At 46.2% G+C, this 27332-nt stretch overlaps 1 protein-coding gene across 1 annotated transcript; it reads left to right on the top strand.

Moving 5' to 3' along the window:
- On the top strand, positions 1-27332 carry LOC119385748 (sodium- and chloride-dependent GABA transporter 2-like). Its single transcript, XM_037653135.2, has 7 exons — positions 1-69; positions 4071-4205; positions 7149-7252; positions 9957-10081; positions 12302-12453; positions 23499-23654; positions 26804-27332. The coding sequence occupies exons 1-7, from the start codon at positions 1-3 to the stop codon at positions 27269-27271; spliced, it is 1209 nt and encodes a 402-aa protein (XP_037509063.2). The 3' UTR covers positions 27272-27332.

Raw genomic sequence — 27332 nt, 5'->3', positions numbered from 1 at the left:
ATGGCCATGACCGTCACCTGGGCCCTAGTGTTCGTCATCATCTGCGTGGGACTGCGTTCGCTAAAGAAGGTACGAAACTACCACGGCCGCATTGCTTCCTGCGGTAAATTGTTGCTCCATAAACAATGACGAGAAAAGCAACACAGCAGGCACATGTGCATTTACTTATTTCTAATTGTTGAAGCCTTCGAGGAAAAGAGGCATCCTGCAAATGTCTATCTATCTATCTATCTATCTATCTATCTATCTATCTATCTATCTATCTATCTATCTATCTATCTATCTATCTATCTATCTATCTATCTATCTATCTATCTATCTATCTATCTATCTATCTATCTATCTATCTATCTATCTATCTATCTATCTATCTATCTATCATTCTAAGCTAGCTAAATTACTATCTGTCTAACAGTATAACGCAGTCATTTTAAAGGGACACTAAAGGCAAACAACAATTTATGTCAGAGTGAAAGCTAAATGTATGACGTCTAAAACGGCAATATTATCGACAGCAGTGCCCCATTTACTGAGAAATTAAGCTAAATGAATCACACGACGTACGCCACAAGCGGGGCATTTCGGAAATAACCCGGATGACGTGAGAGCGTCCGTCTACAATCAATCACTAGTAATCAAACTAGCTTCAATAAAAAAAGAACCTTCCGTGCATCAAGAGACGTAATGAAATGCTGCTTGTTCGTTTCTGTTTGATTCATGGAAAAAAGAACCTTTTTGGCGTTGCCATGGGGGACGGCGCGCGTGCTTCAAAGGTTCCGTTTTCGCCGAACTGAGCTTCGCCCGGCGCCCTGCTTCGCTCACGCGGTCTCGTCTCAGGGGTAGTTTCGGTATCGCGTACTGTCGCGTGTGTTTTGCACGCTCGTGAATGTCGCTCTGACAGAAAGTTCGACAAAATGCCGCATGCATGTGATGTTGCCGGATGCCCGAATGGTGCACGCCGCTAGTGCACGCTGCCGTGCAGTAAAGGCGGGCAGCGTTGGGCATGGCAACAGTGACGTCAGAAAGACCGCTTTCAGGCGGGTGATTTGAAGTGCGCTAACGCGATGTGGACGACTAAAACGCGATTTTAATTCAAAATAAGCACTTCCTTAGTACAAAAGTAGCACTACGAGGTTTCTGGACCGCTATTTCAACAATCAACGTCGACTTAATATTTGCCTCTAGTGTCTCTTTAATGCAGTAAACATACGTCAGAGTGTTGCATACATTAATAGTTGCAAACATACGTCAGAGCGTGCTCCCTAAGCTCACAAACTGATTTTCTTTGCGCTGAGAATAGTTTTTCCGTTGACCAAAGTTGTGACGATCCCTTTATGCGCGTACGTTTGTCCCCTTCCGCATCGTCATCTGCGCCACCCACCGAAACGACATTTTCTACGATATTAATCGCGGCATCGCTATAAACTCTACTATTTTCTTTCTTCACCACCACCTTTCGCGCAAGTCCCAGTGCAAATATTGTTCCTCTTCTCAGGCTCGCGTCCCCTGCTCTTTGTTAGTGAATATGGGCGCCTAACCGAATAGATACCCTTCTACACAGCCATAAGCTTCGCGAAGCGTTATTAAGGCGAAAGTCTTGTATGTCCAATGCGAACGTGACGTTGAATGAAAACGTTTGAAAACCGCGGCGATGACACGAAGCGGTACAAAAGATATCACGTGATTTCTCAAGCATGGCTCGAGGCGCGCTCACTTCGTCTATGCGCAAGCGTTAAACCGAACCGAGGCGATAAAGATGAAGATAAAGAAGACGATCATTTGCTTGTGCCAGGTTACAGTTCACTGTCGTCAGGTTACTGAGCAACAACCAACGGTTACCAGCCAACCAACGTTGGCGCAGAAGACGTCACGGAAAACTACCGCGGAGCGGCGCCGACTGCTTAGACGGTATAAAAAAATCAGCTGACGGCTTTGTAGTAATGCGGAAAGGCTGAGCCAGGACCTAGTGGATAGTGTGGTGTCCTGAAGACGCATGCAACGCGAGAGGAAGCTCGACAAGCACCAGAGATTTATACACTAAATACTTATAAATTGTGTCAGTATAGCTTATACAAACGCTAGACGCAATGCTACGCAGACTGAAATGATACTCTACGCTACCAAGCAGCTATAGAACAAGTGGATAGTGTGGTGGCCTGAAGATGTATGCAACGCCAGAGGAGGATCAGCAAGCACTAAATGACGCATGACGAGACCTTTAAGTCTCTAATGCATCGCCACTCGCCTTCGAGTCGTCTTAGCAATAGTGTAAGAGACCTTTGGAATTCTGTAAAGGTGACGCGCCTAAGCTATTAGTAACTGTCATCATCGCCACCACTACTAGAGGTAGGTATGGAGCAAGGAGGTTAAAAAAATTGCTGGAGTGGCGATTATTGTGCACATAGAGTTTCCTACAATGACCTAGAGGGAACTCTGGCGCTGCGATCGTTCAGCCACCATGGGAATGATGGGTAGTACACAGATTTGCCTAGTCTTCGTGCTTGTGGGCTTCGAACGCACTTGTGGCTTTGTTTATTGCTATGTTTTGGTTTTCTTTCGGATAAAAGAATGGATCGTTGTGAACTTCGTGACCAGATTTGAATCGGTGAGCCTAAAGAAGTTAAAGTGGTGAAGTGAAACTGCTGATTTTTGCTGAACTTCGTTTTGCGACAAAGCGGATGCAGGCGACGCGGAGCCAAACGGAGCCGAAAGAACGAAGTTTAGACAAATCCGTGTACTACCCATGATTCCCATGCTGGCTGAAGCGCGATGCATTGCAGCTCCCATAGACACTAGCGCCAGAGTTCCCTCTAGTAAGTATTGTAGGAAACTCTATGATTGTGCAAGAGTGAAGCCGAGCCCACCAAAAGATGGCGGCTGCGGCCGCCATCTTAGTAGGGGCACGATAAATCATCGGCGTCTGGCGAAGCAAAGCGAGCGCTTTCCACGCACGCCAGAGAAGTCTATTATGGCAACTTTTACGGGTCAGGTACTGCTCCAAGTGTGTCTTTGTGTTACTAGTTTTCATCAGTAAGCCTCAAAGTCATGGCAAATTTTATTGGAGATCAATCGCCAATACTCCACTCGACGGGTTACTTTTGTCGGCAACAACGATCTTTTATTTTATAATTAACGTAGTATTTATACTAACAGATAAAAGCCATTTGATCTCTTAGTAGGCACCGCCAGAAAAGAGCATGTTTCCGAGCTATTTGGTGGGCAAAAGCTGGCTTCACTTGTGCTGGCAAGGCGTTGCGAGAGCTTCCACTCCAGAATTTTAGGGGCGAAGCTCCTTAAGGCGGCACCCGTTCGTCCGTCGTAGTCGTAGTAGTCGTAGTGCGTAACCAGTCGTAACGCTAGTACCAGATCTTGACCTCCAAGGTGGTGCCGGTAGGAGATTTTTCCTGTGCGTTGTTGAACAATAAAAAATTCGCAGCGTGCGCGTTAACTAAAAGCCGAATTCTTCTGTCTCTCATTCCCCATTAGCAGCCATTGGCATGTTCCAGTAGGAAACGTTAGTAGAAGTAGAAGTGTAAGTGTTAGCTAAAAGCCGACTTCTTCTGTCTCTCATTCCCATTAGCAGCCATTGTTTACCTCCAAGGTAGTGCCTGGTGAGATTTCTCCTGTGCGTGATTAAACAATAAAAATTTTGTTCAAAACGCCGTTGATTGATGAAATAAACCAACGAAAGACGCCAGATGTTTTCTAAAAGCAAAACGAAAGAACGCCAGATGTTTCTAAAGCAAAACGAAAAGACGCCAGCTGCTTAACGAAAGACGCCAGATGTTTTATAAAGCAATGGTTTTCTAAACAATGAAAATTCACAGCGTACATGTAAAATTAAAGTGAGCTGCAAGTCGTCATAACTCATCGAACCTTTAGTATAAACGCGCCCGATCTCACGTCGGTGATGATGTACTGGGCAGAATTCACGGAAGATTCACGGTTTACCGATGAACCTCCGCAGCTTCGGCCACTCATCATCATTCACTCCGTGGATATGCTGTGATTTTTTTTTCTAAACCAGGTATGGAGCATTACGAGTAACTTCGTGTGTACGTGTTCTGCAGTTCTCGACCCTGATGCTGGCCATGCGGCTGACGCTGCTGGCGGCGTTGTGCGTGGCCTCGTCAACGCTCAGTGGAGCCGGACATGGCGTGCTCGCGCTACTACGTCCCGACTTCTCCAAGGCCTACGCGGAAAAGGTGATGCAAGGATGCGAAATAACGCGATGGTATTTATCGTACGCCGCCAACGTATTTCACTAAACTGATTTACTAGAGGTGCGGCCCGTCGTTTTCGGTAGGAGGTTGTCGGCTTAATTAAACCACGGCATTAAAGCACTGCATCAGTTTTTGTTTTTATTTCACCCTTTCTCTTTGATTTCACCGCCGCTTACTCCGTTTATTAGGCATACAGTATTTAATAAGTTTGGCGTATCGACTAACATTGGAGTAATAACTTTCTATCACAACATTCACTGTCCATGTCGTAAAATGCAGATAGTAACGGTAGTATAGTAACTCTACTACCTGAAAGATGGTAACAGTTACTACTGGTACTCACAAAACGTAGTAGCCATTACTAACGCGTTCATTACGATACTGCTTAGGGAGGGTGGAGGTTTCGGCTGCTTGGTACACCATTATCAAAGAGCTTCGGTTAATTATGCCCAGAATGTCATGGATCAGAAGGGCACACGAACATAACAAAACGTTACTGCGGGACACGTACTTCAGGAGCAATTTCAGGAGTATTTATAGCACCTTGGAGGGCGCAGCTGGTACCAGTGAGCACCTAAGTATTAGGATGAACAAGTCATATTGTGGACCTATATTTCTATACCCTACTATCTGGCTATATGTACGTGACGATGTAGCACATAAGTGTTAATCAGCTATATAATAAAACAAATATGTTATCTCTATTTTAGATAAAAGCGCCACTACAAGGTCCAGTATACAATGGCCAAGACGGGGTAGTAAACGTATAGTCTCAATGTACTTGAATGGATCTCCGTGCTAGTAAATAGGTAACGGAAAGCTAGCAAAGGTCCGTCTGAGGTAGTAACTGGCTGCGTTTACTAACATTTTATTGTCTTTTTTAAGAGTGTCTACCACGTAAACTTTAGATTGTAGGACTTCAATAGCGTATACTGACTGGGGCCAACAGAGGGAAACACACTGCGAAATAAAACTTATATGAACAGGGCTGAGCTGCCTCAGACGGGCTGACTGACGTTCGACCTATATTAATGAAAGGTAGCCTTGTCATCCTAGGCGTGTTAACTTTAAAGAGCTAGTCGAGTGACGTCACGTGTTGTCGCTGTGGCAATATATAGGGACAATATATATACATAGGGGTAGGGAAACAAGCGAGACTACAGCGTCCCCGGTCAAACTATAACAAAGGCTAACCTCAGTGCACCAATTTCCAGCGCTTAAAATTCCCAATGACATCTGCCATGCCTCAAAATGTCCCAGAACAGCTTTCGTACCCACAGAAGAGCAAGATAGACTAATACTGACCTGGCACGTGCAGTAATGCGAATCTCTAAATTAAGGCAGCACGATTGCATAATCGCATGTTATCCCATAAAGCTGCAGTGATCTATTATGGAGCTCCCATAGATCGTACAGAGTGCTTGAATAGCTCTAATATTACTGTCACCAACCTTTCTTCCACCGTTGTATCTCTGCCACTGCCCATACTTTTTTTTGCGTAGTTAATTACTTAGACAGTACAGAATGACGAAGACAAACATCGACAAATTAGGTTCCCAGAAAGATCACGCTAAATGTCTCTTACGAGTGTGTCAATTGACACTTTACGAGGAGAGCATCCAGTAGAGTCAGTGATTACAAATGCATTCAATAAACTCGGTGGTCGCTCTTACGACCACGCTTAAATGGTGCCTCAACAACACACCGTTCTCCACGTTTTTTAGGGGCGAAGCTCCTTAAGGCGGCACCCGTTCGTCCCTCGTAGTCGTCGTAGTAGTCCGTAACATGTCTTACGCTTTGACCTCCAAGGTGGTGCCGGTGGGAGATTTCTCCTGTGCGTTGTTGAACAATAAAAAATTCGCAGCGTGCGCGTTAACTAAAAGCCGAATTCTTCTGTCTCTCATTCCCCATTAGCAGCCATTGGCATGTTCCAGTAGGAAACGTTAGTAGAAGTAGAAGTGTAAGTGTTAGCTAAAAGCCGACTTCTTCTGTCTCTCATTCCCATTAGCAGCCATTGTTTACCTCCAAGGTAGTGCCTGGTGAGATTTCTCCTGTGCGTGATTAAACAATAAAAATTTTGTTCAAAACGCCGTTGATTGATGAAATAAACCAACGAAAGACGCCAGATGTTTTGTAAAAGCAGAACGAAAGAACGCCAGATGTTTTTCTTAAAGTGTAGTAGTAGTAGTTGTATGTAGCCACCTCGCCCGATCGTCAACGGGCGAGGTGGACCGGCAACGGCGCGAGGACCCTGCCGTACGAGAGTTAAATCACACTAAAAGACATACTTTGCGGGCGATACACTCTAGTGAGCTTTCAACTTTTCGTCTTAATGTACATGATAAAGAAATTATTTCTACGAAAAACGCAAGGCACACCTTGAGCAATATATTTGGTTTTGGGACGCTAAATGGAACCATGAGGCGATGCGAAGCCGGAGCACTTGCACGATCGCGTTCCGTTGGCTTTCGTTGGGCATGCTACCGACCTCGCGTCGTGGAACGCGCGTCCTGTCTTCCCTCTAGCCTTGCCTTTAATTCGCACAGGGCGAGCGGGGAATGCGGTCGCTCTTGGCGCTCTTTCGCTCGGGAGCGGATTTCTTCCTTGCATTTCACCGATCACAAGTGATAATGAAGGGACCACGTAAACCAACAGTACAATAAAAGTTTGATGTTTAATATATACACGATGTTTCACACTCTTTATATTATGTACCGGGCGCATTTCACGGAAGAGTTTCACGGTTTACAGATGATTCCCTCCGTAGCTTCGCCCCACTCATCATCATTCACCCCGTGGATATGCTGTGATTTTTTCTTACCTTCGGTCACTTCGCACGTTTCGCGTCATGAGACGGTATCGAGAATTCGCTACCTAAATTCATTACTTGGCTTCGTTTGTTTCCTTGCACCCGGACTTGTACAGACGTGGGTGTCGGCGTCGCAGCACATGTTCCACAGCGTCGGCCTCTCCGTGGGCACGGTCACCTTCTTCGGGAGCCACAATCAGTTCGACTGGCCTATTCTCGGGTAAGGCAACACTGAATGCGCCTCGCAGACGAGGGCCGAAGCAATGCGAAAGTAGTTTTATGCGTCACTGATACCTGCCACAGTAAAAGTCTGTCCTTACTGTGCGCGTCCATCCGACAAGTGACAGTACTATACACGGTTACAACCTAACAAAAAATGTCCGCTCCGCCCAGAGCCATTGCTGTCCCTCCCACAGATACTTTGCATAAATGCTCCATCCAATAGCGCTTACCCATACTCGTGACGTCAAGCACTTCTCGAATGTTTTTGATAGTTGACTATCCCATACAGACACACGTTTGAGTCGCTGGTTTTAGGTCAGAAACTTGAACGTCTTGGTAAACTTCTTCGGGGATTCTGACATCGCTGATCGGCCAAACTTAGTTTTAGGCAGTAACGACGAACCATTGACTCTTGATATGCGTAGAGTTTACATTAGCCGGGAAAAGGTACTTGCGGTTCGAAGGGAAGCCAGCTAGCAAGACCGTCTTTTACAGGACGCTGCAGTACTGTGGGCGTAGCTGACATCTTTCCTTAGTTCGTAACCGAGTGTAGCCACTGTGGTCAGTGGCAGGTCAAGAACACAGCAGCAAGTTTCTACTCGGGGATAAATTCATTCAGGACTAACCACAAACAACAATAATAGCAACAAGTTCCTAACAGACGGGCTATATAACATTCCCGAGAAGTGAAACCCTTTTGCGTGTGATGTCTGCTGGAGGTTCTACCAGTACTACTACGATGAGGCGAATATAAAGCTTACTGACATGGTCTGTCGACCTTTCTGATGGAGCTCTCAAAAGTTCGTGAGTCAGTTAACCTCAGCACTACATTGGCGCAATACCCTGCCACCAATTCCTCGCAAAACAGTGCGGCTGCCATGAGAGCAACGCGTACAAATTATTGTTTCTCAGCTGCCGTGTCTGCGTCGTAGTAAATTCAGTGTGCGCCCGTGTTCAGCTCCTCCTGCATCATTCCTGGCAGAGATATTAATTTTTGATCTTTGAATCGCATCACTTTTATGAAACACTACCTTTTATGAAGGTGAGACGTGGGTCTTGAAAAGTGTGTTTTTATTATTTGGGTGAACGGAATGAAATTTAATACACTTGCCCAGGTTTTTCTGCAGGTGTCATATCTCTGGGTAGATTTTTAATAGCTGCATTAGAACAAAAGATATGCTAGCTCTACAAGGTTTTCTATCACAATTCTTACAGGGACTTTCGGCAACTTCTTTTCATCAAACACAAAAGCAAAGTATGCGGCAAGATTGCCAGAAAGCTGGTCTAGCACCAAATGATAATTCTCGATAATCATAAAGTGTACGAAGCAAAAATTTTTCACTCATATTTGCATCCATTTATTTTGCATTCGAAGTTCGATTAAAACAATCAAATTAGCATCAACGGCTGAACGAGCTCTCTGGCAGTCTTGCCACATATTTTGTTTTTGTGTTTGACAAAGCAAGGTTGCCAAAAAGTACCGTAAGAAATATGCTCTCAGAAATTACATATATTTTGTTCTAATGCAGATAATAAAAATCTACTTGAAGATTTGGAATCTGCAGAAAAAACTGAATAAGTGTATTATATTTCATACAGTTAGCCCAACTAATAAAAAAAATTTTTCAAGACCCACGTCTCCCCTTAAAGGACAACTCCGGCGATCTTTCGAGGTCGATGGATCTCCATAAAATTCGCTGGGTACGTTCCTTTGCACGTTTCCGTCATTTATGCCAAATTACAGGCTTGAGACATGCGCAGATTGTTTGCAAATGAATTTTAAAGGTTGTCTGCAAACGCCCTCCTGGCTTCCCACAATTATTGGCAACATTGCGTCTGTGACGTCAGTATTGGCAAGGTGGCGGAAGTGACGCAGCCGAGGGCACCGCTAACTTCGGCGCTTAGGCCGCTACAGCGAGCGTCTGCTGTGCACAAGGCGACAGACAGCGTTGGTTTGGCCGGCGCTTCGTTGGTCTTCCCGGCTGTCACAGTTTTCATACTCCGCGCCGGCGTGACCGGCATGCCTTGCACGACTTCCGGTTCGTTCGTAACAACGTCTACGTCATACGTAGACAGTACACTTGGTTGGGTTTCGGTTTCGGTGTTGCGCTTTTTTGCTTATTTGAAATTATTCTCCAATTTGCCGAGTATTTCTGCTATCGGGCCCGTAACAGGAGCGTCTCAGGAACATAAAAGCACCATTACTTTGACATGGCCAAAAAATCGCCGGAGTTGGCCTTTAAGCATGCCGGCAAGGGTGCCAAATCGCGAACTTATTTGTCGACTTGCGACAAACCCTACGGATTACCTATGAAAGTCGCCAAACAGTTATTTCATTTCGCGGCGTCATGTTATATCGACACCCCCCTCCCCCACCTCCTCAGGAGCTCCCCTTCCCTCAGTCTCTGCCTTTTCCTTCCAACGCATTCTGTAAAGCTTTCTCCCCCTGATACATCCAAGCCCCAATGTCGCTCACGAATGTCGCATTGAAAAAAAGCCAGCAGCTCATTTCGCGTTCGCCCAATTATTCAATTTCTTTTTTTTTTTTCGGTGACGTAGTACAAAGCAACACTGTCGTATACAGCTGCAGTTTTGCATAAAGAGACATCAGAAAAAGGCCTCTTAATATCACTGAATGTTTGTAATTGCTCTGCATCAACGGTTTCGATTTACGGCTATTACGTCGGTTTGTTCTGATGCAGAACGGCCGTCAGAATCGTCATGGCGGACTTTTTGTTCGGCCTGTTCGCCGCCTGCGCCGTGTTCAGCATCTACGGGCACCTGACCGATGCGTTCCCTGTGGAGATCATCGATGTCGCATCCTCGGGTGACTAACCTAATAGTTATTGGCGCGCCCAAATAAGCAAACAATGCGATTTTGGGAGATGTCCCAATCAATGTTACCTCACAGATTTTTCTTCTAGTGATACTAAACGATCAGCAGAAAGTTATTCGCGCCGGTAAAGTGTCAAATCAAGCCAATATCTCTGTTCGAAAGTGCAACGAGCAAGATCAATTACACGGCCAACTAGGTTCCAGCAACCACGATAGCGTAGATATAGTTATAAGTTACCAAAGGAGCTAAGTAAGAATGCTTAGCACAAGGTATTGCTTCTGTGCACAATGAACATAAAAAAATATATTGATTTGCCATATCTTCTCGCGCATAACTCGCACGAAATTTACAAAAATTTTGGAGCTGAAGTCGAAGTTCGAGTTATGCGCGAATTTTGGTGCGCAAGTTGGCTTCACAGCTCTGCTTCACAATAATGCAAGAAAGGTTGGCTCACGGCGACATAAGCGGATCTTTCGTTTAATTTTTCCGCGGTTTGTAGTTAGGGATGGCGGTTGAATGCAGGAGCTGATTATACGCGAGAAAATGCGGTAGGTGAAGTAGACAAGAATGTCTAAAGTGTCACTGAATTAGAAAGAACTGCTGTTTTCCACAGCGAACGTGGCGCCTCTAAAACGGTATAAGTGCCACGTGAATGGTGGGTAGAACATTGCTGTTTTGCCTAAAATCTCTCCTTAGACGCTGACCAAGTGAGGTCAGGCACTGCACTCAGAAAAACGTCTTACGTTGCAAATGTTCGTAAGAGAAGGTGTCAGCCAGTCGCAATATGATTAACGATGGCGTCTGGCCAGTGACAAGTCGCACTTGTTAGCCAAGAGCTTGATGATCTTGGCCCCAGTATTCGCTAAAAGTTCTCGCGCCTGAAATGTTCGTAAGAGTGAATCCCAGCCAATCACGGTGTCGCACATATCATTACCGAAGATGGCCTGCCAACGGCAAGAAATACTTGCGAACGGAAAGCTTCGTGAATTCCGCACCAGAAGGATAACGGACTTGTCGCGATTCAGCAGTTCTAATTCACATTGCCCGTGTTCTTTACGCAACAACTGACACTCCCTCCGCAAGACCAGTGATAGTAGTAAAACCTCGGTGATACGATCACGGCTCGTACGAATTTCGGGGTGATACGAATTTTTCTGTGGTCCCGGCCAAGGCCCATTAGCCTGCAATGTATTGGAGTACGGTTGTTGCGAACCGATTTGCACCCCACGACGTTTGATACGAACGTACGCTAGCGCACAGGTACGAACAGGTGCGGCCCACGCTGTCGCGGAAGACGCAGCAGTGACGCGCGGGCGCAGGCATGCGCGCTGCGCGACCATCAACGGTGCGTCGTTGCCTCCGAGATAGTGCGCGCGAATATTGGAGGCCTTTAGGCGCCTTCGCGTTTAGGTTACAGATGACGTTGACGTCGCGCTTTTTTTTTTTCGACGTGTTGACGCGTGCTCCTGTGCTTGAGGCAGCAGCGTCTTTGTACTGTGTTAACACGTGCCTGCCACCTCGATGCAAGTCATTCCCCCGCAATCAGACGTTATATGAAACAAAACTGAAACTTGGGCTGCGGGTCCGCCGTGCAGTCCCATTAAAGGTGGACGAAGACCCCAAGAGACGAAGCGGACGGTCTTGGCGAAGGAGCTTGGCTTCCATCGATCGTGTGCAAAGCGCTTCTCAAGTCACTTTCGCAGCAGTACTTTGGTGTCATGCAGAAAAGCAAGCGTAGTAAGATTAGGAAGGGGCTACTAGCGGTTACGGGGCACAACACATCTGGTTCATTAATTACACACGCGCGCATGCACCTTATATATGAGTACAAGTATGATAGTTGTCGTTTAAAAACTTTACTGGCAATCATTCAGAGCTGTTCATGACGTCGCTGCGGCCCTGAGAAACACTGAATCAAAACGTATCCAACTTTTTTTTTTTTGTCGCATACTAATTTTCCATGTTTTCTGGTGATACGAATTTCGGATGATACGAATATGTTTGGTAACCCCGCGAGATTCGTATCACCGAGGTTTCACTGTAGTCGCACCAACTTTTTGCAGCGGATAGGGAACGCTTCACTAATTCGCGAACCCAATAGAGTGATGCTGTAGCAACAAAGAATTTTATTGAACTGTGAAAGTCTGTAGAAAATACCCCTGTGCCTGTAACCTCAAGGCCTGTACGCTGATCTGGAACTTCGCCTTCTAGGAATGAACTACGCGTTTGTGACCTTCCCCGAGTGCGCCGAGTCTCTGCCGTGGTCACGACTGTGGATGTCCGCCTTCTACGTCCTGATGGCCGTCGGCGCTCTGGGTGGCGCGGTGAGTTACAGAGCCGTGTTTTGGTCATGCCCCACCCGCGTACATCTATCACCATTAAAGTAAAGAAGCTAGTGAAATAGCACGTGTATTTACCATACAATCGTTCGCACTCTTGTAGTACCGCAGCTTAGGAAATGAAACCGCCGTAGTATTGCTCCTCTATTATAACCGTTTTTATGACATTGGTATGGCGACACCCCACCATTGTTACACCACAACTTTGAACAGTGGTCATAGGCGTGCGCGCAAGGTTTCGCACTTGAGAGGGGGCAAAGCTTGCCAGCGGCACGTTTAAATCGCTCAAGTGGTGCTTCCTCCATTATAGCTATTTTATGAAGATTGAACCCCTGTGGAAGCGTAGTCGAAATTCCTCATCAGAGATGGCCGTTTAAGACACCTCGTCCCAGAGAGTCACTTTAGCAAATCGCTGCCAAACTGAGAGATGTAGCCAATGAAAAAAAGAAAATAAGACATGGTCATCGCACTGTCGAAAGAGTCGCACTGAAAAGAACATAGATTTCTTACTATATGTTCTGTATTCTACACTAGGAAAAGGCAGAAAAGAAAGTGAGAAAAAAAAAAAAGACAGAAGACCGCAGACGGAGGTAAAAGGCAAGCCCATGACTTAGTATGACACGTGCCCCTGTTTTTCTTTTTTCTTCTAATCTTTATTAGCTGTTCTTGTTCTTAAAAGTACGTGTAGCAGTATATTACAGCGACGATGACATCGTCTTGTCACTTCTTTACATAATGCAACATACAAAAATAGCCATTTTACCCCGTGTACTTTCTTTGCCTCGTTGTTGACTGGCATGACGTTGTTTCAGCAGACCAGGGCTGGGCAAAGATACTTTGAAATTGTATCGCGATACGATACAAGATACACAGGCAAGAAGTATTTGAGATACAGATACAAGATACTGCAACACTGATGGTATTCGATACGATACATTCCAATTGTATCTTAAGTTACTTCGATACATTCTCAAATTTGTTAATATATATCTATATAACGCAGCATTAAATGCCTATGCACATAGATGTTCGCTTGAAAATTTATTAACTTCTATAATTGTGTTTCACTTGAATGAAAACTCTGTTAGTATCTCATAAGTTTTGTACTTCTTGTTCAAGGTATATCTGTTTCTTTCCGAAGCAACTTATTGGCGCTGTTTTAGCTGCTTAATATGACAGCTCTTTATACATTTCGCTGATAGCGGTTCTTGCTTGTAGCTTTTGTAACTGATGGGAGCTAGTCGCTGCTCTGCTTGCTGACCAGCAAGCAGGTTGCTAGGTAACCATATGAACTTCATCAAGAAGCCTCCGCACGATGGTGCAAATACCACTGTGGAGTTCTACCTTGCCGGAAAACATATTACGGTTTTCGCAATAACGGATCACCGGACAGGTGTACGTCACTAAGAACATGTGCAGCCCAGAAACGTTTCAGATGAATTGAACAGTTGGGCAAAGCGCTGCAGGACACCGCCGCTATTCACATTATTGACCCTTATAGATCCAATTACCTGGTGACTAGCAACAGTAAAAGGATTCAGGGAAGCCTAAACAACAAAAACAAATATATCTAAGTAAAATAGAAAAGCGGTTCCGTAATAACACAGCGAATAAGTATAGAAAAACGATACATGAGGCACCCCCAAGAGCTAATAATAATTGTTGCGTTCTACGTCGACGAACCACGATATGATTATGAAAGACGCTGTATGGAGGGCTCCGGAAATTTTGACCACCTGGGGCTCTAAAACCTACATATAAGCACACGAGCCTCTACCATTTTCCCTCCATCGATATCCGGCTACCGCGACCTTCGGGCCAGCAGTCAAGCACCATAAGCACTGGACCACCGCGGCGGGTAACCACTAATAGCTACGACAATTTAATTCAGTGCCTATGGAAAATGGCGTAAAACGACTCTTTGGGACGCTCATGAGCAAAACGGAGCATGTGTTATAAGAGTGTTTCTCGAATATCTTTGCCAACGTATTTAATATTGCCACGCCCGCTTCATGTTTTATTTTCATGTATTCGGGTTTGACCAGCAAAGACTGTCAGCAACGCTCAGCGCAAACCGCACATCATTGTTCGAGAAGCTTCGCGATTCTTGTAGTTCGTTTTGTTAAGATTTCGCGCAAGACGCGAACACTCGAGCTTATTCTAGACCTTGCGCGAAAACCAGCGATAACGCTGGAATATTCGACGTCACATGTATAAATGCCGACGCGCTTCACCGCTTGTCAGTTGATCGACGGTCGACGCTCTGTTCGCCGCTGTCAGTGCATTGCTGTAGTTTGACTTTCAGTTTCCCGGCCAGAAGTTCGGCCAAATAAAGAGTTTCATCTCTGACGTGCTTACTGCTGCCTTCGTCGACGTCACGACCACGTGACAATATGGCGCCTAATAATTTACGTTATTATAATGCAAACTCAGATTTGCTAATTTATTTAGCAGTAAGCAGAATTATCGTTACTGCCTACTCCAGGCACGCCCGGATTACTATATGTTTGTTCTCAACATCACCTTTACATAACAGTAAATTTAAGTGGAATGTAAGTATATAAACTTATATTCCACTTGAAGAACAGAAGCAGAAGCTTACATTGGCAGCACGTTAAAGGCATATTGCAGTAAGCAGACCGGCAGAAAAAAAAAACAATATCGAGAAATAGGTAATGTACGGGATGGAAAAGAAGGACAGCTAAGAAATAACTTCTGCTAACAATCAAATTATGATTTTAAAATCTCTTTAAATAAAAGAAAAACAGACGTACGCGAAGATAGCGTCTGTTAGGTGAATTCTTGTGCTGTTAAATTCCGCATCGGTACCGTTAGTGCCATAGCTGTTAGAATCTTATTTGCATATAAGTCAATCTCATTGCATGTAATGCAAACTTACATTCACGAGATCCTTCAAATCGCTGAAGTGTGAAAGCCACGACAGGCAAAGCAACCCGCCATTCTTGCATTCTTCAGACTTCGTAACGAAGCACCACACAAGAGGAACTTCGATAATGACTTTATAGCGGCATCAGCATATGTGCGAAAGACGCCGCACGCATTGTAGTACGCGGCACAGGAGTGTCTAAGTGCCGAGTGTCATGGCACTGACAAAACCACAAAAACGATTAAACAAAAACTCGGCTGGGCGCAGAGGTTCGCACGCTTGTCTGTCGAGACGACGCGAGCGCCACCTCGTAACTCTGCTCAATCAATATATAGGGACGCTCAGAGCTTATCGCCTATCCTCGATGAAAAACTCTTGCGGAAAGATAAAATAATGTCACTGCCTTTAGTTTTACTCCGGTGACTTAGTGGCAGCAGTATCAGTTTGAGAAGCTCGAGCTCAGCCAACGTTTATTGCTTCGCACGGTGGTGGTGCGATCGCAGTATCTTGTATCTTAAGATACACTATACATTCTTTAATGTATCGGAAATACAGATACAGATACTTGTTTTGCGAGAAGTATCGCGATACAGATACAAGATACCCAAAAAGTATCTAAGATAGTATCGAAGATACATGTATCTTCGATACTGCCCAGCACTGCAGCAGACTAATAATCCACTTGTCTATTTCCATTTACTGCCTTTTCCCACTTCAATAGTCAAGTCCTGGCCGTCGCGTTTGTAGCGATTTGAGGGGGAGCTTCGTATGACGCATTTCGTTTCTCGGTGGGTCCGCGTCTGACGCAAAACCTGGTACGAAAGAGAATGCGAAATTTTGATAAACCACATCCGTATTTCAGCGTGCGGTCGCTACAGATATTCTTGTATATTAACGAAATTCATTACTAGTTGGTTCATAATCTTAAATACTGGATAGCGCGGATTGGACACAGGACAGAGAAAGCATCAGTCCTGTGCATCCGTGTTCTTTCTCTGTCCTGCGTCGAATCCGCGCTATTTAAGACTTTTTGTATATGTACGGTTTCGTTCTGTCAAGCGTGAACGCCTATCGTAAATAAGGAAGATTTTTATACGTCCTTTTTATTCATTTTTCTTGCCCTAACCAACACTTCTTCCCCTAAATTGGTTATTCAAATATTATTGCAAGATTATTATTACAATTACTATTTACCCTAAATGCACTTTTCATAAAGAGCGTATTACGTATAAAGCCATTCAAAATCCTTAATCGAGAGTTGATCGGTCTGTACACGATAATTTGCCTAGAATAGCGCCCACACCACCCGCATACGCTGATCCTAAAATGTTCTCTTCAACGCAGTCTTTGGCCTTCGCTGCCGCAGCGTATAGCGTGGCTGACCTGCATCCTGCGTTGCTTAAAAACCGAACCCTATGGCTGGCCATCAGCTGCGCAGCCTGCTTTGTAATGGGTACGCCGCTTAGCCTGCTGGTGCGTATATCGTATATATGTATCATATAATAAATCGTATCGTATGATATGGTGACATCTGAACCATGAGACTGAAGTAACTGGAAGAATGTGGAGGAGCGCATTCGGCAGGCATTCTCAAAACATCAATGGTAGTTCACCACTATCCCTGAAAGGTATATAACAGCTGCATCTCACCGGTACTTACGTACGGATCAGAAACCTGCATGGAGGCTTACGAGGAGAGTTCAACTCTCTTCGTGTGGCATGGAGGATGACGCAACGAGCCATTAAAAGGCAAATGATAGGTGTAACCTTAAGGGACAAGGAGAGGGCAGAGTGGGTCAGGGGGCAAACGGGTGTTAAGGACACCTTATAGTCGAAATGAAGAAGGCAGGACATGTTCCGAGAAGTCACGATAACCGCTGGTCATTAATAGTAACAGCCTGTATTCTAACGGAGGCAAGCACGCGAGGGGGAGGCAGGAAGTTAGGTGGGCAGATTAGATTAAGAAGTCTGTATGGATAATGTGGCCGCAATTTGTGCTGCAGTGGGAGTAATCAGACTGATGACGGTGATGTTGATCACGATATGACGTGACATCACGATACGCATATCTTATCTATGAGCTGTGCAACGTGTTTTGGAATGGGTATCCCGTTTGCCATTCTGGTACGTCACCACTGATTCACGTGATCTGTTAGTGCGCATTGTATATGCTTCGCTAAATAAAAGAATGGGGGGCACAGTCTTAAGTAGTGTTACTGAATGAAACGCTAAGACAAAGAAGGGAGACAAACACCTAGCAGCACAGCTTTTAAAAGAAGGTTATGGCAAATTACGTGCGTTGCAGTGACGATGCGTGCGTCAGCCAGGCGACCCAGGCATTTATCTTATTTATCTTAATTTATCTTATTGTTGAAAGAAGACGTGGATTTCGAACGTACCACGCAGGCTAACCTGCATGTCTTTTCTTTCTTTCTTTTCTTTTTAGATGCAAAGCAGCTTTTGATCGGGGCTGTGTCCGTAGTTCCATTGGCGACCGTCCGCTTTCTACCACCTAGCATAACCATCAGTGTTGCGGAATGGGCGCGTCCATTCCATTCCAATTCCATTCTGGGAAATGAGAACTTGCCGCAGTTCCATTCCTTTCAATTCCTCAGAATTTAAAAAAAAAGCTAGTCCATTCCAAGTCCGAGAATGGCCGGGCCGTTCAATTCCAATCCTGCAATTCCTCAACGTAAGAAATGCATCTTGATAGCTTTATCGAGTTAAGAATCAACGCCCCATAAATCTGATGTCATCAGATGCATTAAGAACTGCAAAAGTACGCAAAGTATGTTACCAAGGTCGAGGGATAGAAGCTTGGTGACATATCTCGTGCGGTACAACCACCCTATTAATTCCCATAGGGCACGTTCTCCCGCTACCTATATTATTTGCATGGTGAGCATGTTTGAACGAATGGTGATATTTTAATATCGTTTAAGCATAAATGTGCTAATGCTAAAATGATGACATAGCGTATTTTTTTACACTGACAAAAATAGTGTTCAAGAAGACTAAGCAGTTTTGCCACGCGTCTGGAGCAGTCGTGAATATGGAGAAAACTAAGATATGGTTAATGGGGAAGAAAACCCTCTAGATCTTCTGGTATTAGTTGGAACTGTGGACCGCTCGGGAACCTTGTGTCTTTGCATCGAATATGCCTCAATACGCATCACAAATTAGAGAAGCACTTTTTCGCATATGAGTCCGAGTCGCCGACGGCGACAGAAGCAAACACAAAGAAGCGAAGGGCGGGGAGACGGCAGGCAGCTGGGGCGCCGCCGAGGGAAAAAAATCACAAGGCGCTGCCACCGCCGTAGTTCCGCACGACATATACCAACGGCATAGAGCCGCGGTTACGCAAAGAATAGAGACAAACTTCGGAGCAACACAGTCTATATAAGGTCAAAATTGTAGTAGGCGAGTTGATTATATGTGTACCGTGCTTATAATAAACTAAGCCATTTTAAAACTGCTGGTTTATTGTTAAATTCGAGGCTCTGCCTTACTAATGTTGGAAGTTTTAAAAATAGCGCAGGACGAAAACGTGCTCTATTTTCGGGAAAAGACGTAATTGCATTCCCATTCCCATTCTAAAGTAAGCGCCTATTCCGTGCAATAGGCGCTTACTTTCATTCCCATTCCATTCCTTCAAGCTTTGTCTCCATTCCATTCCCATTCCATTCCGGGATCGCGAAAATGTGGAATGATTCCGGAGTCATTCCAATTCCGGAGTGGTAACTCCGCAACACTGAGCCATCTCAACGCGCGCTCGCGCCAAGGAGAAGTCTTCTTCCTCTTGTTCTTCCACTGCCTTAATGATGATACGTGCATAGCGCTTTAGGTGCCCGGGCTGCCGTATGCTGTCCTAGCTTTGCGTAACGCAGACAGAACCATGTGTGCTGGCACCCGCTAGCGCGTTCGGACCTGTGTAAGGGGCTGGGTAAGACGATGTGGCCTCTCCCCCTTACACTCACTCAGCAATCACGTGATGGCGTCGGGGAACGAGATTCTGCAGACGCGCGGTGAACCCGCGTGGCGTGCTCCAACCACTGCTCCAACAAGAGTTCGGGACGAGTAACAGCAACAGCAACTACAGTGAATTCATGGTGTGCTCCACTTGCAAGGACGCGTTAACATCCGGCAAGGTGCCCGTGATGAACGGAACAAGTCGATCCATGCGCTGCTTCGCATCCCCACATGGTTCCCTTTAGTGGGAGATGTCGTAATTTTTTTACGTAAGCTCCGTATTTTTTTTTTTTCAATTAAACTTCAGCGCCACCGACGCAACAAACATAAGCTGAAGGTCAGTGCTGGCATGTGTTTACTTCCCGTCTCGTCCTTAGTGCTGCTTAAATCTTTGCGAATTGGAGCGACATCTTGTGCGTGTGGATCACGCGTAAAGAAACCCATGCGTGGATGAACTTGAGGGAATCTGTCGTTCCTTTTCTATCTCCGATAGGGTATTGTGTCCAGCTTTCGTTCGTCTGTGTCGAACGCGATGTACACGGACATCGTTCCATGGATTGGTTTCGCCGAAGCCATCACCGTTGCCTACGCCTACGGTGAGTGAGCTGAGAAGTTCACTAGAAACAACGTGATGGTGCGTTGTATCAGCTAGGTTAAAATTATAAAACAAACCCTCCTTTAATTTCAAACGAGTCACGTTTGCCTTGACCGAGTAGCATTAGGGACGCGCAGTACTCACGGATTAAAACGCGAAAATTTTAGGCGAAGTAATAAACGTACTTTCGCTTGCAGCGTCTACAGTTCGCGTCATATCGACGTAGCTTTTACTCGAACATTTACATCTCAGCCAACATTACCTTTAAAAGGCAGATCTTCAATGACATGACGCGGTTATCACGAGCAGTTTCTCATAGCAGTCCTTTTACTAAAAAAATGATGTCGCGTTTCTATCTGTGAGTACTGTACACTCTTTAAAAAAGGCGTATTTGGGGAATCCTTTCTGTCAACCAACAATAATCATTATTCGTCTTGCTTGTGTTTCCTTTGTCGAAAACTGTGCGCTCGTTGCTTGCCTGTCAATTCGCCTTTTCGGTCGGTTTCAAGATTGCCATAGCCGCAGCAGGTGTTGCACCCAAGGAACTTCCGGTCACTTCAATTATCACTCTCTAACACCGAAGCAGAAAGCATGCTTTTGAAGTTGTGCCAGAGTAAGGAAAGACTCTTTTTCCGCTTTCAGGTAAAAAGAAGGCGCTGAAAGTGAAGGACTAACTCTTATAATGTTGTGTGTGCAGCTCAGTAAAATATTTTATAAAATATTTGGCCAGACACAGGGAGAAAAGTGTTGAAAATGTGCCGGTTACTCGCTAAGGCTTTTGTTCCTCGCCAACGCTACTCGGCTACTCCGGCGCACAAAACCGGAAGTCGTCCAGCAGCTTTGTTTGTAAACAGCGAAATGGTCTATAATATGGGACGCTGATAGCACGCGCACTATTGGTAAACTCGATTTATCGGGCGCGTGACGCAAGGCGCACAAAATACACATTGTTTGGAGTGTAGAAGACGAGAGACTCCGTGGGTTAAAAGAAACTCTTCTCTGTGAACTTGTAAAGTGGCATGTTTACGTGGGAAGCAGCGCACTTTCGACAAGGCACGTAAAGGAACGAGGAAAGACAGGACGACCGCTGCTAACCGGTAACCGGTAAATTGGCAGCAACTGATTGAAGGCATGTACACGTTTTTATAAAATGTAGTTGAGGCTCGGAAATAACCGGTAATTTATTCGGCAAATTTAGGAGCACATGCTTCCTAAGTTTATTTTTATTTTGAACTCGCGTAGTATATAGCGCGAAACTTATTGATGACAACATGACTGCACATTTGGTGTAAAATTCTGAACACATAAATCATGGCGTAGCAAACGTTTTAACCGAAAAAAAAAGTTCAGAGATCATCACTTCGTGGATACTAAGTTCAGTATAGATTCTAGTGTTCTGTCGTTGCTGCTCTATGCATCCCTCTATACAATAAAAGTGCAAGTTTTTTTATGTAATAAAGTATCACAGATATGCACTTGGTGGAAGACAGTGCAGGTGATTTTTTTTTTCGTTTCTCTCTTTTTTTTAACACAAAAGTGTTTTATGCCGGGGTCCACCAAGACTTCAGTGACGTAGTTCCGTCACGGAAATGACGTCGAAAAATTTACACGATCAGATGGCAAAGAAAAAAAGTTCCGTCAACGGGCATCGAACCCACGATCGCTCGGTCCGCAACAACAGATGGCGGGCACGCTATCCTTTGCGCCACGGTCACAGACTCTAGAGCCTTTACAAACGCGCCTTTTATATCTACCACTCTCCCGGTCGGCGGGGTGGTGTTGCCCTCTGGGAGCGGCAAAATAAAGTAATTCGCCATTACTGTGGCCTCCGCCATTAGCACCTGCAACGCGTTACAGGTCCGTCCCATTCGACGCGTTTTCAATAGAAGTGCAATTTCGTCAATGTCGTAACACACCGCGAGGCGGCGACCTAACCCCAAGCGTCGTAAAAGTGTCGGCCTCGCTCATAGCATCACGCTAATCCAAACCAAAAATAGCTCTGCGACGCGCGCCTGCCCCACCTGGCTGTAACACCGCGTTCCCCGCTCACGCGCTCGCCCCGAGAAAAATCGCAGCCGGGCTACCGGGGCGGCACGACGCGCTCTGCGTTTCGCTCTATTCCGACCGTGGGTGTTCAATCGCATTTTAACATGCCGCGGGATGGCGACCAAGCTCTGCGTCCAATATGCGGCGCTCTTCTGGCTATTGCACCTCGTTCTCTGATTACACTTTCACCGATAACTAATACAGCTACCACAAAAGGTTTGTTTAATCATTTAACATGGACGTTAGTTGTCGGGATGGAGATGTACCACTAGTCATCAAAGCGGGTGCATCCACGTTAAACGGTGCTATAGCTGCCAGACATCAATATACACTGTGCAAACTCTCCCATATCAATGTACAGTAAACATTCAGTTACTTCTGTAAGGGCACGCTTTACTTTCGTGTTATTCCGATTCCTATGATGGAGGGATCAATTATATTTTTTTATTCTCTTCCTGCGCAGGTATCGATCGCTTTATTAACGACGTTTATTTCACTTTTAACGAGCGTCCGCCAGTGTTTCTTCAATTCTGCTGGCGCTTCATCTGCCCGACTACGTTAATGGTAAGCAGTACGAAGTTACGCTCAAAGAATTAGTGTTATCGTAACAAACATTCCTGCACTGTAACCTACATTTTACAATGTCACTATCGAAGACGCTATAACAGCAAAGAATCACGCGGCCCCTTACTCGTAGGCGAGAGCCACCTGCTTACTTTTTTCTAATCAGTCGATTGTATTGACCCCCCTTCCTCGAAAGTTTTCGGCACCCAACGTGGTTTTGCAATGCCTCCAGGATCGGCCCACCTTTGACCAAGCGGCGATGTCGTGTGCCGTCGGCGTAAACACGAGTGATGCAAAAAGAAAATAATATTCATGTGATGACGTCATCATATAACGTCACAGGTCAGGAAAGTTTATGACGTCACATGACTTCGTCGCTTGGTCAAAGGTGGGCCGATCCCGGAGGCACTGCAAAGTCACGTGACGCGCAGAAAACTTCCAATGCATTCGACTCCGGATTCAGTGCTAAACCGCGATGGATTCAGAAAGCTTATACGGTGGGAAGGCGGGGGACTGAATAGAATCGACTGATAAGAAGAAGAAGATGGTTTTCGGCTTCGAATCGTATTAGGCGAATGCGTAACGGACCGTGTGACTTTTCTGCCAGCATCTCTACTGCCCGAACCAGAGTCGACAGCGACATGCCGTTCTACCAATGACTTCCTACGTGACATTCCTGCTCAAGTTGCGTGATTTTCCCGCATGTGAACAGAAGCTCCTCTGCTGCGCTCCTTAGGGTACCGAAACGCGCGCCGCAGCTCCTCAGACGCCACTGCAACTGCTGGTCTTAAATTACCCACGCAACGAATCTACTCCCTTTCGATTATCGGGTTACATTCGTATAACACCTCAAGAATTTGTTAAATCGGGCCTTCTAAAATCGGTGCCCCATCTCTAAAGCTGTTTTTAAAGAGCGCATATTTCCTGTCGAAATATCCGTGGGAGAGCTATACGTGCGCAACGCGTACACTATCTGATCGTTCGTATTCACCCTCACTGTTCTCGCAGCTCATGAGTCTGGCCTCCCTGGTGGCCAGAGCGAGCTCGTTGCACAGTGCGGCGCCAGGGTCCGAGTGGGCCAACCCGGTCATCATGTTCGTTTTCGGCACGGTCATTGTGATCGTCGGAGCATTCGTGCTGCACGCCCTGGCCGAGAATAAATACGTGAGTGCTCACCCGTATCGAATAGGATAGAAAAAAACAAACTGGTCAGCCAAGTTGGTTAACCTTGGAATGACAAGAGTGTCACTCAAGAACGAAGGCGACATGAGGGGCTAACACAACCAGAGCGCTGACTACCAAATAGAAAGCGCGCTGCGGAAACGAGTTAACATGCGCACGCGGGTCCGCAAGGCATGACAATTCATGACTTCTAACGTTGAAAGTCATCACTTTAACGACGACTTTCTCAAAACAAACATGGTTGCATAGGTGCATTCTAAACTTCCTTTGTGGCGCGAACGCAGGAGTGGTAGCACGAAGGCCTTTAGAGGAGATGGAACAATGATGTTCTTCGCGATGTGCATAAACAAGTGTGTAATGGTACAGGATGTTACAATTAGTAATAGCAGAGTCATTCAATGCTTCTTATGGTCACGAAACTGCCGCGTCAGTTTCATATGGAGCCAGCGGCCGCCGCCAGAAGCGCAGCTGTGCTTGAGAGGCGATGCGAACGCTGCTATCGCTGGGGTTGTGTGTGGGAAGCCTCGGTGTTTAAGCTTTCTAAACTTCCGCAACGGTCGCTTTGCTTTCACGCTTTTACTTCTAGCACTCAGCATGCATAAATACATTTCTGAACGCGTTTTCTGTTTTAAAATGAGCACCCGGGAGGAAAAAAACCAGCTCAATTAAAACATGCAGCTCGCGGTGGTATCAGCAGAAAAAATACAAAAATTCGGGGATTAACGACAGAATACCAAGATATGTAATTACGAACGCCGTAGCAGGGGACTTCTGTGTGACTTTTGCCACCTGCAGGCACAGCTGTTTCACCATGCTCGTAAGTCGCTCGCTGTACGCCGCCGGCCGCAAGTCGATTCGTCTCGCCTTGACGCTAGATGTTTGACAACAGTAGTGGCATGTAGAGAAAGACACAGTTTGACCTGTACTTTATTCCAGAAGACATTATTCTCTGTGAAGCATATTCTACGCAACGTTTCTTTCACCTGCACCGGCAACGCACTCACACCGGCCGCCGGCCGGCTTGGTGCCGAGGACGTAGCGAAGCCTACTTCGTATGTATCGCTTCGTAGTTGTAGCAGGTAACTCTGCGGGAATACAACCGCTGACGAACAGCTTACTTTTGTTAACGCTGGCAGTGTTCTTCGTAGTTCTTCCTCATTCGGCACATTGAAGCGAGTTAACCAGGGGCATAGCCAGAAATTTTTTTCGGGGGGGGGGGGGTTCAACCATACTTTATGTATGTTCGTGCGTGCGTTTGTATGTGTGCGCGCATATATACGCAAGCAAAACTGAAAAATTTCGGGGGGGGGGGGGTTGAACCCCCCCCAAACCCCCCCTTGGCTACACCCCTGGAGTTATCCGTGGCGTCCGGGCTCGAAGGCTTGCACTTGTTTGGGTCCGGAAGCTCGTTAGGGAATAAACGTGGGTGAGTGCGCTCCCTCGCTCGCTGCGTGCGCTGCGAGAGTTGCACTTGACTCTCATAACAGCTTCTATTCGTTGTAATAGTGTTTCGCTTTCACTCTGGCGTACAACCGATATGACTTGTTTTAGTCTAGTTTTAGACAGACTGAACAGAAACAGGGCCAGGCAGTGCAGCACTTAGCAGGTGATCGGCGCGCAGTTACACTCCCCGTTGGTCCCTTTCTCCTTTCTTGCCAGGCGTTTGCGCACGGCACGTACTACGGTGCGGTCTAAACAGGGCGTCGGCGACGCTCGGACCTCTTCACAGGCTGACTCGCGTGGTCGTTTGCATGGTGGTCGCACTGTACTGTAGATGAGCGAGATCGAGGTTTGCGCTTTGTGAGATACGAAGGAAAGTCCTTCAAAAATTCTTGGAACGGTGTCAGCCTTCAGCGTTGGTTTGTCGCGTTTCTGCGACACGGAGTCGCCGTTGATGTTAAAATCATACGCAGTGATAATGTCCGAAACGTCGAAATGGTACGCACACACACATGTATACTTCGACTGAAAGTTAATTATCACCGCTTTCTTGCAGCGGTATGGCCCGCTTCCATTTCTCGCGCTGCTGCTTGTCTAACGGTAAACAAAACAACGACACCTTTTTGCTTCCCTTGTAGCCGGAACGGCACCCCGGCACGCAACATCTGTTAGGCATCCTAGTCCTGCGACAGCGTTTCCTCTAACTTGAACATATGATATCCAGCAGCTTGTCTCGCACTGCGCGAGTATTTCAATACGCGGACGGCGCAGACGATCGCCTCTGTGGCGCAGCGGCGGCGCGTTGCGGCATTTTCGAACAGCGTATGAAGCTCGCCCATAGCGTGACGGTACAGTTTCGTGACCATAAAGAGAATTGAATGACTCTGGTAATAGTATTCAGGTACATGCCCCCAACTCTTGCTTTTTGATGTGTGAAGCGGTTCCTATGGAAGCTGTATCATGTCACAGAAAGCACAGTGCGATTGTGTCACGAAATGAGGAAGTGCGTTAGTCTTCGTTGACTGGACCCTTTAGCTATTGCTAACCGCTAGTCCACGTCAACTGAACTAAGCCAGACCTAATCATCGGCCACGCTTAGCCATGCTTAATACTCTGGCACTAATCAGACATTTATTTTATAGTAGTACTTCTTACGTAGTCAGGCTTTTTCGTTGCTAACGAAATGTAATGTACCTGCACTGTTATTGTTTATGCACACCTCTTTGTAAACCTATTAAATGCACTTCTCTTCATAAGCCTGTTTTCATATTAATCCCGAAGGTCGCGGGATCGAATCCCGGCCGCGGCGGCTGCATTTTCGATGGAGGCGAAAATGTTTGAGGCCCGTGTACTTAGATTTAGGTGCACGTTAAAGAACCCCAGGTGGTCGAAATTTCCGGAGCCCCCCACTACGGCGTCTCTCATAATCATATCGTGGTTTTGGGACGTTAAGCCCCAGCTATTATTATTATTAATATTATGTTTTCATATTAATCAATCACCAGATCGGACCGATAACTAGCCACATAGACTAACGGCAACCATGTATCCTGTATTCATTGACAATGAACTTGACTCGACTTGACGTCGTCGGCAGGCCGGAGCCATACGCTTTTTGCCGACACCTCCAAGCCGTAGTACATCAGTGTATCAGCTCCGTCGAAGACTGATTACTTCGTACACTCTTGCAGGACCTGTACGCAGCCATGGAGCCTGAGCCGGGCTACGGTCCCAAGGACCCCGACCAGCAGGCGCGGTACGTCGCCTTCATGGCTGAAAGGAACGCCCTGTCGGCCGGTCGACATCATCTGTCGTCCTCATCGAAGGCCAGCTCCGCGAGGCCCTCCATGGTCCTCGAGAACACGAACGAGGAGAACCTCGGCGCTCAACACACCGAGGTTACCGAATCCGCGCTCACGTTCGACGAGAAGAAGTCGTCCGACGTGATCGCCAAATTGGAAAGGGTGAATGCCGCATCTGCCGCCTTGACGTTGGCGACAACCACCACAGGTCCCACCGCCACGACGGCCGACACTCCTCGGGCCACGACGACGGCGACCAATACGGCCGCTGAACCCACCACGGTGGCGACGCTCGGCGATGGGAAGGACTCGAGCACCCCGAATACGCCGGACCACGTAGATAAAGCTAGCAAATGATAAGGAGTGCCGAAGTTGTAGCTCCTCTGATTCTTGTTCTGTACGGCGATTACGTTTCTTT

Source organism: Rhipicephalus sanguineus, chromosome 3 (assembly GCF_013339695.2).
Source record: "Rhipicephalus sanguineus isolate Rsan-2018 chromosome 3, BIME_Rsan_1.4, whole genome shotgun sequence".
Lineage (NCBI taxonomy): Eukaryota > Metazoa > Arthropoda > Arachnida > Ixodida > Ixodidae > Rhipicephalus > Rhipicephalus sanguineus.
Note: the sequence above shows the minus strand (reverse complement) of the source record. Positions and strands in the feature narration are given on the sequence as shown.